The sequence below is a fragment of the Xenopus laevis genome, chromosome 9_10L, assembly GCF_017654675.1.
Source record: "Xenopus laevis strain J_2021 chromosome 9_10L, Xenopus_laevis_v10.1, whole genome shotgun sequence".
In the NCBI taxonomy this organism is placed as follows: domain Eukaryota; kingdom Metazoa; phylum Chordata; class Amphibia; order Anura; family Pipidae; genus Xenopus; species Xenopus laevis.
Window position 1 is genome coordinate 128,407,031 of NC_054387.1, and position 16,209 is coordinate 128,423,239.

General features: G+C 41.0%; 1 protein-coding gene across 1 annotated transcript; it reads right to left on the reverse strand.

The window, feature by feature from the left end:
* Positions 1–2,217: 2,217 nt before the first annotated feature.
* On the reverse strand, positions 2,218–4,968 carry LOC121398001 (posterior protein-like). Its single transcript, XM_041576325.1, has 3 exons — positions 4,829–4,968; positions 3,619–3,682; positions 2,218–2,782 (listed from the first exon to the last, which is right to left on the reverse strand). Exons 1-3 carry the CDS (start codon positions 4,966–4,968, stop codon positions 2,357–2,359), a joined length of 630 nt encoding a protein of 209 aa, XP_041432259.1. The 3' UTR covers positions 2,218–2,356.
* Positions 4,969–16,209: the final 11,241 nt, after the last annotated feature.

Genomic DNA, 16,209 nt, shown 5'->3' on the forward strand with positions numbered 1-16,209 from the left:
GGGTTAATTAGGCCTCGATATTCGACCCTTTGTGAATCGGCCCCTAAATGTTATTTTTTTTAAATTGTTTGCAAACAATTATTTTACCATTGAGCTCATTGATTGTACCATGCGGTTTTAAAAACAATACAGTTATCCAGTTAATCAGGGTTATTTAGTGTAATACACAGGGGCAAATTCACTTAGATGCGAAGTTGCGCCAGGCGCAACTTCGCCGCACTTCGCCGCACTTCGCCAGGCGTAGTTTCGCCAGCGCTTCGCAAATTCACTAAAATCCGAAGTTGCGCACAGGGGTAGCGTAAGGTTGCGGAGTTGCGCTAGCGTTGTTTCTCTATATTAAGCGAAGTTGCGCTAGTGAAGGCTAATTTGCATACGGCGCAAAATTCAAATTTCAATGGAGGAACAGGTATCTGCACTACAAATGCCTAGAAAACCTTCAAATCTGCAAATAAAAAATTTATTTTGCCCTACACATGTGCCCACTGTCTAGGTAAGTTGCCATGAGTCAGGAAATGTAGGGGGAAGGAGGGGAGCCCCAAAAAATTTTCGATCTTTTTCAGCCTATCAGCCATCATGTAGAAAACACGCCAGCGTTTTTTGGGACTTAGAAAAATTTTTGACTTTTTTTGAAACAATCCCTATCTACTCTATTGCGCTTCGCCAGGTCTGAGGTGGCGAAGGAAGTCTAGCGGAAAAGGTAGCGTTCGCTACACTGCGCAAGTTAGTGAATTTGCGTAGTTTCGTCGCTAGCGAAGATTCGCCTGGCGTAAGGTTGCGAAGTAACACTAGCGAAACTACGCCAGCGTTCGTTAGTGAATTTGCGCAGTAGCGAAAATGCCAAACGCTAGCGAATTAACGCTAGCGTTTGGCGCTTCGCGCCTTAGTGAATTTGCCCCACAAAGTCATCAGGTGCTGTGCTCCTTAAAACAAATCTACAACCTGTTGAAAGAAAAATCAATTTTAAAATCACAGTATCTTCTTCATTTTACGGGATAAATGGACAATCACTGTTCCACCAGTACTCTGAAAAAGAAACATACATATAATTAATATACATAACATTAGTACATATTACACATCCATTATACAGTGGTCATGGCTATTTCTAGTTTTAATTGCATCACATTCCTTGTCATTAGAAATTGCCCATTAGCATCTGCATAGCAATGTGAGACCAACTGCTGTAAAGCCACAGTGGAATGTTCACCCAAGGCATAAAAGGTGTGGCAGTTGTCCCTTCTTTTCCTGTTTTACAGGGAGGTGGGTGAAATTCCCTTTTGGGCTCATTTTGGCTCTCGTTTTGATCCCCTGCACTATTGGAACCTGTGTTTATGTTATCAGAGGAGACAACAGTTTCAGGCTCCGGGGGAGGGCTATGGTCAAGGAGATAATCATTTAGATTTTCCTGTACATCCCCCTCTTGTCTCTGTATTGAATGGATTGGGTAAGTATCACGCTGATTGGCAGAAGTTCTGCAAAATCGAGCAATATGACCATACTTACCACAACTGTAACATTTCTGTGGAAATCTCCTGCTTTGGTGGTTTTTAGAAGGAACAGAAATATGTCTCTGGAATTCAAAAGACTCCTGAGACCAATCCCTAAGTGTATTTATGAAGTTGGTGTGTGAGGTGGCGTACCTAAGGGCAGTTCTTGTGTTATAATCAACATTACATTTATTTGCCGTTGAGTAGAGGAAATTGGGCTCATCTGGCAACATATCAGGGCAGCTGAATACAACTTTATATAGGGAGAGATAATCAGTGCAAAATAACACTGGATAATCTCCTTTCCTATACATTGCATTCACCAATGCATTTGTACCTTTTGTATCATGCCCACCCAAAATCCTTTGCAACTCTCTTAACCTTTCAGTGGTACCTCCCCAATTTTCATTGATATTGGACAATGTCCCAATGTGCTTACCAACCAGAGGCCTAAGTTCTGCAGCCAACTGATATGGAAGCCGTGCTCTAAGCAAGGCACATGCATCTTAATTTCCAAGGTTATATTGTTTGACCACAGCTTCCAATTTATTGGAAAGGCTAATAGGGGATAAATTAGTGTCAAACTTTCCCAATATCTGGGTCAAACTTATAACCTCTTGTGTTTTCAGTGCTGCTGAGTTTGAATGAATATTATTATCAGTTGGCACATGTGTATTATTGATTTGTTGTCTAGCACATTCTGATTTGGGGCTAAAGAGAGAGGGACTAGATCATGTTTGTGGTCTCATACTTTGTTCTCCATCTTTTATCTCTTGCTCAGTAACAGGGCAGACACTTACTGTGACATTTAGTTCATATCCAGCCTTGCTTTCTAAAGATATCACCTGTTGTTCTCTGAGCCTCCACCTCTACTCACAATCCTTCAACTTTTCTTCTAACAAATCATTCTGTTTAGCTAACAGTTCTACCTTCTCCCTCAGTTCTTCTAATTCTGAAATATGCTCTTCTGAAGTGCTCGCTGCTACAATAAGTGACTCACCAAACTTTTCCAAGTCTTCTCTAAACTGGGCCTTCTCATTTCTCCACTGTTCTGCCTTATTCTCAGCAATAACTTTCATCTTTAATAATGCTAATATTTCATTAGCCATTTTAATTTTCTTTACCATTTTTGCAAGATGATTACATTTTACTTTATTGTTGTAACTTTGACACTGTGTCAGTAGACTTTTAAACTGATGTGTCAAAGACTCATCTGCACATGAATGGTAATCACCTGAGGCATATTTATTTACATATCTTTCAACAAATTCCATGTTTACAACAAACAATACACACTACAAACAATTACGTACACAAATGCTTCACAACAACAACAACAAACTATACCTTAGCTTCTACACAATAACTGACCTTAATACCTTACTGAAAGTGTTCCTTAACTTAAACGTATGCGTGTATGGGCTAATTGTTGAATATCCAAAATTCAGTACTACAATATTATTGTTCTTGTTGTGTGCTGCATCTTATTCTCTATTTGTCCTTTACTTCTTCCTGTAGTCCAGGAAGCTACTGTGACCCTTAACCCCTCTCCCCTATTCAACAGTTCCCAGTTTACAGTTAGCAGCCATCTTTGGTGATATCTAACTGCCTTCCAACCCTGGTGATTACAATATTCTCTGACCTACTGGTTTGATCAATATATGGGAGATTTTCTTTGGTTTTGGAATAAACTTCAACAAATCTGAATACTCGTGTCAGTCTGGTTGAGTTCAACTGTCTGTGGAGATCTGCTCATAACAGTGAGTTGTGTCCTGTAAAGGTTTTGGCCCAGATCTAAGGGAACTATCACTAAGGACAGTGGATTGAAGCAGAACAGCTCCACACTGTACCCATATTGTGCCTCCCTATGGTTCAGGAATGGCCATGTGGTTATATCTTTGGTAATGTTCATGGTTATTGTTTATTCTCCTATTTCTTCTGTATTGACAGGCATTTCTAAGGTTTTTTTTTCTTCAAAACCCCAACCAAGTTTGCTTCACTCCAACCAGCTCCATCTCAGCCACAGATGAGGTTCTACTTTCTCTCTCTCGTACCATCAGCTGTTGTCCACCAAGCACTGCCATCAATATTTTAAAGGGAAGAGACAAAACAGAGATCTGTAGGGCATTACCTCTGAATTTTGCTCTTCATTCAGTCCAGCTCGTCTGTGTACATCAGTGATGATCACTCCAGGGCTGCAAGACAAAATAATAAAAGAAATAAAAGGAACTTAAAAATGATACAGAATGAGAAACTAAGACAAACGCAAGAAGGTTCATCTATGACCCTTGTACCTATGCAGTTTTGGACACTCCCCATTCAATTCTACAGGTAAACAAGGAAACAAGTAGACATATAGAAATAAGTGGCCTTTCCCACTGAAATTAGTTATTACGCATAATGCAACACAACTCACAGATTTTCTTTTCATAGCTTCTCTATCAACATAGAAAATATTTTATCCACTGTAGTTAGATGTGAAATGTCCTACCAAGGTTTGGGGTATGGAATTATCTTACATATGCCTTTCTAGCTACAAGAGGGTACACATGTTTGCTAATGATGTTTACAATCATGATATTTGGGGCTTATCGCCAACTTGGTGGTAAGAAATGTTCCCTCCATCTCACGGAAGGTAATTGGCAGCTCCTGTGCCTGGGATCAGTGGGTATAAACCAGGCAGATAGCATCTTCTGGATCTTCTGCCCCAGGAAATTAGAAGAATGAAGAAGGAGGAATCCAATTGCTCCGTGGTGCTCGCTGGAAGAACCCCCGGACCAGTGCAGTTTTCTCCTGATAGGAGCACCGGCCCGGGGGGGCGGGAGGGAAATATAATCATACTAAAAGTTAATCAAAGGTGAACAACCCCTTTAAAGAGGATCACCACCAAAAAAAATGACTATTTGCTTAATGAAAGAGAAAAGAAGTCTAAGAAACTAGTCAATATACTTTTATTATGTTTTTTTGAATGGTTATACCATTATTAGTAATGGCACATAAAAGCAGTGTGTATTTATCCCTTTCTGATTGTGAAACAATCTAGCAAAAGTTGATTCTCTTCGAGGTCTGTGAATCAGATGACTGGCAGCCTGCCTAGCCAACATCAGGCAGATATCATTCAAGCAAGTCTGAAAATCCTGAGAAAAGAATATGCGACTGGGGAATGGTAGTTTGCTGCTCTCAATCTCAGTTGAGCACCCCCGCTCCAGGTGCAAAACTATATCCAATATAACGAAGTGCTGAGAGAATGTGTTCAATAAAAGATATTTAGCAGCGAAGTCTGAAAATCCTGTTGGACAAGGAACGCATCAGTGCGTTGATATGGATTTAATTCTACAGACCTCTTTAGGTCCCAGAGCATGATCCCATCATTGACCCCAGAGGGAATGATCAGATCAGCCTGATTTGGCTCTAGGCATGGGTGACCATGGGTGACTTCTCCAAACAAGCAAATCTGACAGTACGGACATCTTTTCTTCATTCTCAACAAAGCAAATGGTGTGTGGTGGACGTGGATAAAGGATGTCACAGATGTTTTTCTGGTTGGCTTCAACCAAGTCACACTCCAAACCTACTCAATTTCTTGAGTATTTCCTACCCCCATATTAGTGATGTGTGGATTAGAAAAACCCAACCCGCACCTGACCCCTTTAACCTGTAACCTTGTTATTCGCTAAGGGGCCAGTTTGGGAAAAAATTGGTCTGAGTGCCCTGGGTACCCCTGGAACTATAGCAAGGTGTATTACCCCAATGTTTCTATATATCTGTAACCTTGTTATGAGCTAAGGGGGCCCAGCCTGAAGGCCAGTTAGGGGGAGATTTGGATTGAGTGCTTATTTGTGCCCTGGGTACGCCTGGAACTATAGCAGGGTGACTGTTACCCCAATGTTTTTATATATCTGTAACTTTGTTATGAGCTGAGGGAGCCCAGTCTGAAGGCCAGTTAGGGGGAGATTTGGGGTGAGTGTTTATTTGTGCCCTGGGTACCCCCCTGGAACTATAGCAGGGTGACTGTTACCCCAATGTTTCTATATATCTGTAACCTTGTTATGAGCTAAGGGGGCCCAGAGTGAAGGCCAGTTAGGGGGAGATTTGGGGCGAGTGCTTATTTGTTCCCTGTGTACCCCTGGAACTATATCAGGGTGACTGTTAACCCAATGTTTCTATATTTCTGTAATATATATCTATGATTATGGCACAGCTATCAGCAATATTATAAATCCAGATGTAAGCAGGATACTTGTGATTGTTGTAAACTATTTAAAGTACAAAATCAGACAATAAATTAACTCATTTGACTCAGGTGTGCCTTGAGTGATTGGGTTTTGTTTTAATTTTTCATAGTATTCTTCACTCCACCCAATTATTACTGGTAAGTCCAGAAATGATTGAGTGTTTAAGCATTGTAGGGATATAGTTAAAAAACCATATAGCTTGTAAAAGCACACATTTAGATTGTGTCCTGCCCACATACCTTCCTCAAAAATATGCAAATTACATTTCACAAGTATGCAATAAAGCAATAAAGCAATTTGGCGCAATGGAGAACTCTCTCTGAAGCTATAGATGTCACCAGTTGACACTCAGATCCGTCTAGCGATTAAGATTAAGGAACCAGTAATACCCAAAGTATAAAATCATTTAGTTTACTAATATTGTGGATTTTTTTCATTTTAGTATGTTTAGTTGTTCAGCCATCTTTTTACTCTTCGTTAAGTAAATCCTTTCCCAGGATATTGGGTTCACTGTAGCCTTTGGTTGATGGTGCACAAGATACTTCTCAGTAACAAAGAACAAAACAGGCCATTCCATAGTGGCTGAGGGGGCCTGGATCAAGGTATCCAATACAGGGCTCCTTGTCCAAAGGAGTCCATTCCCTCCACTCCATGCACAATAATAATAAGGTCATATGGGGCATGTTAATGCTTTAGCCAATAATACTGTTTCTATTTACTTTTTCCAAAACAAGTTTTGCCATATTTTTCAAGCTTATAAAAATTCTTGTGACTTTTTAATGACAAGTTTTATCTGTCGTCGTGATTTTTAGTCCCGCTTTTCCACAACTGTTGGAAAATCATGACCTTGCATTTATTAAATCCAAACCATATGGATCAGATTTTCCGCTGTTTTTTTCCAGGCAACACTTTTTTTTTTTTTACAATATACAGTATATGACCATTGGTGACACTTTTTTCTCACCATCTCAAATCTGCTGAAATGTTTTGATGAGACAACCAATGGTGAGATTTTAAATATATTTCATAAATAGGATGAAAATGTTGACTCAAAAAAAACTTCCCCATAAAAAATAGTGACCACACCACCCCCCAAAAAAATATTGAATGTTTGCAGGCAACTGAACATTTGAGGGCAAGACACTGGTTGCTTTCAGGTACCTTAAGTGCTAAAGATAGTAACTGTTGACTTCTGCATTTGTGTGTTAGAGGTTTTCATGGTAGAGTTCTAGTGTGTTTCTCTGTTGCCCGGCGGACATTCACATGGGACTCTATTTTTTATGTACTGTATATGTAGGTGTGAAGTAACATATATTACAGAAATGCCTCAGAAATGTAAAGTGGGGACAACCAAGGGTGACAAATAAATAAGCAGCAGGTCAGACACGCCACCTTATGACTCGGAACTCTTGATTCTTCCTTTGAAAATTACTACTGTCACTCCCACCTACTGCATCTCTTCCTCCACACATTGGGTTTGAAAATAATGATACCAATCTAGGATTAGAGGAAAGACATTTTCACACTCACTCACTCACTCACTCACTCATTCACCCACTCACAGCTTTATGGATAAGATAAAACATTCTTGTCTTAAGATGTTAATCCAAGATGAGGTACTGTATGTTGGAGACAAAAAGGCTTATCCTCCAACCCCCAGGTAAAAAAGACAAGAGATATTGTTTGGTGTAGACTAGTGATGGGTGAATAAATTCGCCAAGCATGAATTTGCGAATTTTTCAAAAATGTTTGGACGCACGTCTGAAAAGTTGCTCATGGCAAAACCGTTGTGTGTCAACATTATTTGGATGCCCATTGACTTAAACATTGGCATCAAAATACACTCGAGCATCAGAATTGACACGTGCGGCAAAATTCGTGTTTTGCAAACTTTTCGCCGTTATGCAAATTGTGCGGGACAAAACAGGACAAAACTGGACAAAATCACCCATCACTAGTGTAGACAAATGCCTGGAGCCTTACTACCGCATCAGCCATGAAGAGGTTTTGGCTCAACTTCCTACTCCCAGGAATTTGCTTTCTAGTTTTGGAGCAACCATTTATAACTGAAAATGTGCCCTAAAACAGCAATGGATATGAGGAACTGGATAGGGCAGATACAAAAGACATGGGATGAGAGCACACATAGTAAGTCAACTTGGACGACGCCAAGATTAAAATATTTCTCTGCAAATTAACCATATCGAAAGAGAATATGTCTTTGTTGGTATGTTTGTGTAGCACTACATACAATATGTACATAGGTTGAAGGCTTGTGTTCTTGTGAAATGATGCAAAAACTAAATAGAAAACCCCAAGGAGCATGTGGAACGGAGGACTGGGGCTATGGGATAGCAGGTATAGTAGGGAGAGATGGTGTCTATAGTAACAGTGGATAATAGTCTCTGGGAAGGGAGTGTGACTGTGGGATAGCAGGTATAGTAGGGAGAGATGGTGCCTATAGTAACAGTGTATAATAGTCTCTGGGAAGGGAGTGTGACTGTGGGATAGCAGGTATAGTAGGGAGAGATGGTGCCTATAGTAAAAGTGGATAATAGTCTCTGGGAAGGGAGTGTGACTGTGGGATAGCAGGTATAGTAGGGAGAGATGGTGCCTATAGTAACAGTGGGATAATAGTCTCTGGGAAGGGAGTGTGACTGTGGGATAGCAGGTACAGTAGGGAGAGATGGTGTCTATAGTAACAGTGGGATAATAGTCTCTAGGAAGAGAGTGTGACTGTGGGATAGCAGGTATAGTAGGGAGAGATGGTGCCTATAGTAACAGTGGATAATAGTCTCTGGGGAGGGGAGTGTGACTGTGGGATAGCAGGTATAGTAGGGAGAGATGGAGCCTATAGTAACAGTGGGATAATAGTCTCTGGGAAGAGAATGTGACTGTGGGATAGCAGGTATAGTAGGGAGAGATGGTGTCTATAGTAACAGTGGATAATAGTCTCTGGGAAGGGAGTGTGACTGTGGGATAGCAGGTATAGTAGGGAGAGATGGTGTCTATAGTAACAGTGGATAATAGTCTATGGGAAGGGAGTGTGACTGTGGGATAGCAGGTATAGTAGGGAGAGATGGTGCCTATAGTAACAGTGGAATAATAGTCTCTGGGAAGGGAGTGTGACTGTGGGATACAGGTATAGTAGGGAGAGATGGTGTCTATAGTAACAGTGGATAATAGTCTCTGGGAAGGGAGTGTGACTGTGGGATAGCAGGTATAGTAGGGAGAGATGGTGTCTATAGTAACAGTGGATAATAGTCTCTGGGAAGGGAGTGTGACTGTGGGATAGCAGGTATAGTAAGGGAGAGATGGTGCCTATAGTAACAGTGGATAATAGTCTCTGGAAGGGAGTGTGACTGTGGGATAGCAGGTATAGTAGGGAGAGATGGTGCCTATAGTAACAGTGGATAATAGTCTCTGGAAGGGAGTGTGACTGTGGGATAGCAGGTATAGTAGGGAGAGATGGTGTCTATAGTAACAGTGGATAATAGTCTCTGGGAAGGGAGTGTGACTGTGGGATAGCAGGTATAGTAGGGAGAGATGGTGCCTATAGTAACAGTGGATAATAGTCTCTGGGAAGGGAGTGTAACTGTGGTATAGCAGGTATAGTAGGGAGAGATGGTGTCTATAGTAACAGTGGATAATAGTCTCTGGGAAGGGAGTGTGACTGTGGGATAGCAGGTATAGTAGGGAGAGATGGTGCCTATAGTAACAGTGGGATAATAGTCTCTGGGAAGGGAGTGTGACTGTGGGATAGCAGGTATAGTAGGGAGAGATGGTGCCTATAGTAACAGTGGATAATAGTCTCTGGGAAGGGAGTGTGACTGTGGAATAGCATTCAGCAAATTCGTTCAGTCACCTTCACCTGTGTATCGTGCTCACTCTCCAGTCAGCCCACACCAGAAGTCCCATAGACAGTTTCAGCAAACAGAGGAATGGATGGAGCACATAAAACGCAGTCTCTGCCACAAATAATTATTTATTCCATCACAACATGTTTCGGATCACAAGGATCCTTCATCAAGTGAAATACAAATATACAAACACACCTTATAAAACCAACCCCACCTTACAGCCCCACCCCTGTAAATTATTATAATTAATTCGTTAGTGCTGCCAAGTGATTCCTTCTTCCACTCGTTAGGTACTCCAAGGTTAAACGTTCAAACAGTAGAAGTAACCTTTCATAATGTCCAAAAACTTAACACACTGTAACATAAAATGTTGCACATTTTTTGACATATAGCAGCAATTGTTGCAATACTAAGACAAACCGCATAAAGCAGCTGCAAGGATAAATATAGGTACTACTCATATTAAAGTCTACCTACCATTGTAATCCAAAAACTTGTCATTTAAAATTAGGGGTTTTACCTAATCAAATAGGGATTATACCCAAATTCAGTGTAAAAACACTGTAAACCAAAACATTTTTTTTAAAAAATTCAACGTATTATATATACTGTAGTTTAGGGTCAGTAGAAAAACACACCTTTGGAATCACAGGTAGCATAGTCATGTAATTTAATCGTTGTACCTTGTGTTGGATGGTCAATACTATCACCTTTTATAATGGAGGCACAACATACACAATTGAAGCACGGGAATGTGCCTTTTTTAGGAGTCCCGAAAAACCTTTGCTTGTTTCCTTTTTGATGCACTGCTGGACACAAAACATCCCTGATACTTTTTCCCTTTTTATAATTGAAAAGAATAGGTTCCATAAAGAGCTTTCCAAACTTATTATCACCTTGCAGGATTGACCAATATTTATTAATTACCTTTTCTATTTCCATACTGTGTTTAAAGGGATACTGTCATCGGAAAATTTTTTTTTCAAAATGAATCAGTTAATAGTGCTGCTCCAGCATAATTCTGCACTGAAATCCATTTCTCAAAAGAGCAAACAGATTTTTTTATATTCAATTTTGAAATCTGACATGGGGCTAGACATATTGTCAATTTCCCAGCTGCCCCAAGTCATGTGACTTGTGCTCTGATAAACTTCAATCACTCTTTACTGCTGTACTGCAAGTTGGAGTGATATCACCCCCTCCCTTCCCCCCCCCCAGCAGCCAAACAAAAGAACAATGGGAAGGTAACCAGATAACAGCTCCCTAACACAAGATAACAGCTGCCTGGTAGATCTAAGAACAACACTCAATAGTAAAAACCCATGTCTCACTGAGACACGTTCAGTTACATTAAGAAGGAAAAACAGCAGCCTGCCAGAAAGCATTTCTCTCCTAAAGTGCAGGCACAAGTCACATGACCAGGGGCAGCTGGGAAATTGACAAAATGTCTAGCCCCATGTCAGATTTCAAAATTGAATATAAAAAAACCTGTTTGCTCTTTTGAGAAATGGATTTCAGTGCAGAATTCTGCTGGAGCAGCACTATTAACTGATTCATTTTGAAAAAAAAAATTTTCCCCATGACAGTATCCCTTTAACATATTTAGATACAAACTGAATCCTCTTATTGCTCCTTTTAACTCTCTCATATAACACGTTGAATTTTTTTAAAAAAATGTTGTGGTTTACAGTATTTTTAAACTGAATTTGGGTATAATCCATATTTGATTAGGTAAAACCCCTAATTTTAAATTAAATGTTTTTGGATTACAATGGTAGGTAGACTTTAATATTAGTAGTACCTACATTTATCCTTGCAGCTGCTTTATGCGGTTTGTTTTAGTATTGCAACAATTGTTGCTATATTTTAACGTGCAACATTTTATGTTACAGTGTGTTAAGTTGATTATCACTATTTAAATTAAAAAGTGGATATATTTCTATTTCTATTTGGGCAGCCATGAATATTCACAGTTTTTGTACATTATGTGGTTTTATAAGGTGTGTTTGCATTTTTGTATTTCACTTGATGAAGGATCCTTGAGTAACAGTGGAATAATAGTATCTGGGAAGGGAGTGTGACTGTGGGATAGCAGGTATAGTAGGGAGAGATGGTGCCTATAGTAACAGTGGGATAATAGTCTCTGGGAAGGGAGTATGACTGTGGGATAGCAGGTATAGTAGGGAGAGATGGTGCCTATAGTAACAGTGGAATAATAGTATCTGGGAAGGGAGTGTGACTGTGGGATAGCAGGTATAGTAGGGAGAGATGGTGCCTATAGTAACAGTGGATAATAGTCTCTGGGAAGGGAGTATGACTGTGGGATAGCAGGTATAGTAGGGAGAGATGGTGCCTATAGTAACAGTGGAATAATAGTATCTGGGAAGGGAGTGTGACTGTGGGATAGCAGGTATAGTAGGGAGAGATGGTGCCTATAGTAACAGTGGATAATAGTCTCTGGGAAGGGAGTATGACTGTGGGATAGCAGGTATAGTAGGGAGAGATGGTGTCTATAGTAACAGTGGATAATAGTCTCTGGGAAGGGAGTGTGACTGTGGGATAGCAGGTATAGTAGGGAGAGATGGTGTCTATAGTAACAGTGGATAATAGTCTCTGGGAAGGGAGTGTGACTGTGGGATAGCAGGTATAGTAGGGAGAGATGGTGGCCTAAAGTAACAGTGGATAATAGTCTCTGGGAAGGGAGTATGACTGTGGGGATAGCAGGTATAGTAGGGAGAGATGGTGTCTATAGTAACAGTGGATAATAGTCTCTGGGAAGGGAGTGTGACTGTGGGATAGCAGGTATAGTAGGGAGAAATGGTGCCTATAGTAACAGTGGATAATAGTCTCTGGGAAGGGAGTGTGACTGTGGGATAGCAGGTATAGTAGGGAGAGATGGTGTCTATAGTAACAGTGGATAATAGTCTCTGGGAAGGGAGTGTGACTGTGGGATAGCAGGTATAGTAGGGAGAGATGGTGCCTAAAGTAACAGTGGATAATAGTCTCTGGGAAGGGAGTGTGACTGTGGGATAGCAGGTATAGTAGGGAGAGATGGTGCCTATAGTAACAATGGGATAATAGTCTCTGGGAAGAGAGTGTGACTGTGGGATAGCAGGTATAGTAGAGAGAGATGGTGTCTATAGTAACAGTGGATAATAGTCTCTGGGAAGGGAGTGTGACTGTGGGATAGCAGGTATAGTAGGGAGAGATGGTGTCTATAGTAACAATGGGATAATAGTCTCTGGGAAGGGAGTGTGACTGTGGGATAGCAGGTATAGTAGGGCGAGATGGTGCCTATAGTAACAGTGGATAATAGTCTCTGGAAGGGAGTGTGACTGTGGGATAGCAGGTATAGTAGGGAGAGATGGTGCCTATAGTAACAGTGGGATAATAGTCTCTGGGAAGGGAGTGTGAATGTGGGATAGCAGGTATAGTAGGGAGAGATGATACCTTTAGTAACAGTGGGATAATAGTCTCTGGGAAGGGAGTGTGACTGTGGGATAGCAGGTATAGTAGGGAGAGATGGTGTCTATAGTAACAGTGGATAATAGTCTCTGGGAAGGGAGTGTGACTGTGGGATAGCAGGTATAGTAGGGAGAGATGGTGCCTATAGTAACAGTGGATAATAGTCTCTGGAAAGCAATGCTGGCTGTTGAACAGCAGTTCGATTATGGTGGGATTGGACTTGTAATTACAGTGGGGAAATTTACATAAGAAAGCTGTTTGTCAGACGGGGACTGCGTCCTGGTGCCAATGCACTGCTCCTTGTCCAACAGGATTTTCAAACCTTCTCAGTTGATAGCTGTCCGAGGTCTGGCAGGCCTATCGGTGGGCCCTATATACATTCCAGTAAGCTACTGACTCAGTGTGGAGGGTCCACTCTCTTCCTTCAATGATATGGGTAAAAAGTGAATAGCTATTAACCCCACTTTCTATCTTCTCCATACTGTATATCTACAGTGAATTTGCCTATTCTAAACAAACAAAGATGATTAATATTTTAACACCATGAGAACAGTTGAAAGAGGTTCATGAAGAGATATTGTAAACTGGAGAATACCATAGACTGAAACCTTTCACTCACGATTCTAACTTCAGAATATGAGATAATCAGCCTCTGAAATTGAATCTATGGCCTTAAGTATCCCAAGCTTGTGTAGAATTTAAGAAAGCAGGGTAATTACTATGATACACAGAGAATTGGGATTCAGATAGAAAACATAGAAACAGACAACAATGCATGATATGTAATTCTATCACAAGGAAATGCATTGGATTAGTAAATCTATATGATCCCAAGCAACAACTAAGATTTCCGATTAAAACTTTACTTAGAGATAGGAGAAAATCTGAAACTCACATTTCCATTGGGGGAGACTTCCCTTGTGTGCAAGGTCAGTCAGTCCCCATACATTTATGAACGCCATGAAGATCAACCAAGACTTCTGATTTGTAAATTGGGCTTGAGGGGTCTTTGTAGGCTTCACTACTTCAGAAGAAGGAAGGTTGACCCAGCTTCATCAAGTGTATATGTATCGTAGATTAACCGGCCTACACCTTGTGGGTTAGCATCCTGCCTCCAATCCACTCAATGATAATCCACTACACCTAATTCTACACTGGCTATGTTTGTTTCTTCTAACAAACATCTTATCTTTTGCTTTTTGGGACTGCTATGGAAAATTTGGGATGTCTGGCAAGTGTGATGAACCAGTTAGCTGAGGTGAGGGTTAAAATACCTACAAGAGTAGGTCTACTGCCCATCAAGCAGAATCAATCCCCATTGGAAGCATATCATAATGAAGTATACCTTGGTTCCCCCAAATTATTGTTGATTCTGCTAGACAACTGTAATTTAGGGGCACTATATCTTCTGTGATTTTTTCGATGGTTACTGTCTCTAATTCATGTGTGTGAAATAATTCTCCTTGTAGTACCATACAGTACATTTCAAAACACCAGTATAAAGCACAGTGGTCAAACTGGTGTTTGAAAGGTTGTGTGTGGCCGCTTTGTTAAACATGGCCTCCTATATTTTAGACTGTAGGAAAGAGAAAGAAGACTGCCCCTTCAATGAGTAAATACAGTATATCTAGAATTAAACTTTAGGGATCCATTGGGTTATTTTCTAAAGGAAGTTATTGTGCCTCTAACCTGGATACCTGGGTGGGGTTGTCCTTCCTATTGGCCAAGGATGATTTAATATAGTGACTGGGAGTTCATGGATCTTCCTTGTTGACCTTCATCTGTGGAACAAGATAGATATGTGCTAGAGAGCCTGGGACCAAGACCTAAGTAAGGATGTGCCCAAAAGGTCCTAAGGTTTATGTAATTTGGGGCACAAGGACCCCATGAATGAGGTGAGTAAGGCAAGGCTGAGCTAGAAAGAGCAGTTCTGAGCTACAAAATAGGAGTGATAAATTAAGAGATATCTTATTGCCTCTTAGTGTAGGAATTATAGTGGTTAGGAAATATGGTTAGAGAATTTCCAAGTCCAGAAAAGGGTATCACAAAAGTGAAGTGGGAACCTGCCAAATCTGTCTCCAAGAAGATGTCATTAAGTGAATATTGCTGTTACCACTTTACCTCTATAGTTGCATTGCTACTACATGAGTACTGCTTTCTGTAAGAAACACTCACCCTGGTGGTCTGGTGGGCCGGCTGCCTCCCATCCTCTTCAGTGCCGGCTTCTTAGTGCGCACGCGTCCCGCATCTTCCTTATTTATAGACGCACTGGCGCTGACGTGATGACATCAGCGTGCAGTGGCGCCAAATTCAAATGTATTTAAAGGGACTTTTATACTGTGTTCATTGCCCGTTATTAGGTTCATCTTTTGAGAGTTCCTGGGTGCTATCCTGAATTAAACTGTGTTCTGATTCCTATTTTGATCCTGCCTGCCTGACTATTCCTGATTTCTGTGAGCCCGACCTGTGCCTGGTAACCAACTATTCTGACATCTGTATTCCAACCCGTGCCTGTCTCAACCATTCTTGATTGACCTCCCGGCTTTGACCCCTGCCAGTTTGATTCCGCTAGTTTTCTGCCTGCACCGACCCACCTGGTTTTGACAATGCTTTCTGCCTGCTCCTTGAACTATGACCTTTTGCCCAAAAAGACTCGGCTAACGGTCATGCCCCTCTGCTCGGCCAGAACCCTTAGCTTGGCTCCTCTCTTAATAAGACCTGGCGGCATCCAATTAGCCGAGGGCTCTTCCCGAGGTGAAAGGCGGCTGTTAAAGGCAGAAAAAAAGACCAGGTAGCCTAGCATTGGTTCTGGATTCTTTGTTTGCTAAATAAATATGTTGTTATTTGGTCAAGATCCTCTTGTTGGCAGAGTTGGTCTTTGTGATGATCACACAGGGAACACTCAGCACAGCAACTTGGAAAAGGATTTACTTGTGAATCACTCAGGGATAATACAGAGCACATTAAACAGTATGCAAGATCAAACCCAATATGGTGGAGAGAAAAGAAAAACAACAGAGTGCAGAAAAACAACAGCAAAGACCATTGCAATCATACATTAACAATATTCACAGCGCCACCTTGTGACCATTTTACTACTCCAGTGTTTAGGCATGAATGCTGTTGCATGTATTCCAACACCTCTAGCATCCAAAATCTTGT

What these genes read in the sequence shown, in the direction of transcription:
- LOC121398001 (XM_041576325.1), bottom strand. Translation starts at nt 4,968, where the DNA reads ATGAAGAAAAGATGTCCGTACTGTCAGATTTGCTTGTTTGGAGAAGTC. An exon ending in ATGCTCTGGGACCTAAAGAG is followed by an intron (nt 3,683 to 4,828) that starts GTCTGTAGAATT and finishes TTTGTCTTGCAG; the next exon opens with CCCTGGAGTGATCATCACTG. An exon ending in ATGAAGAGCAAAATTCAGAG is followed by an intron (nt 2,783 to 3,618) that starts GTAATGCCCTAC and finishes AATTGTTTGTAG; the next exon opens with TGTGTATTGTTTGTTGTAAA.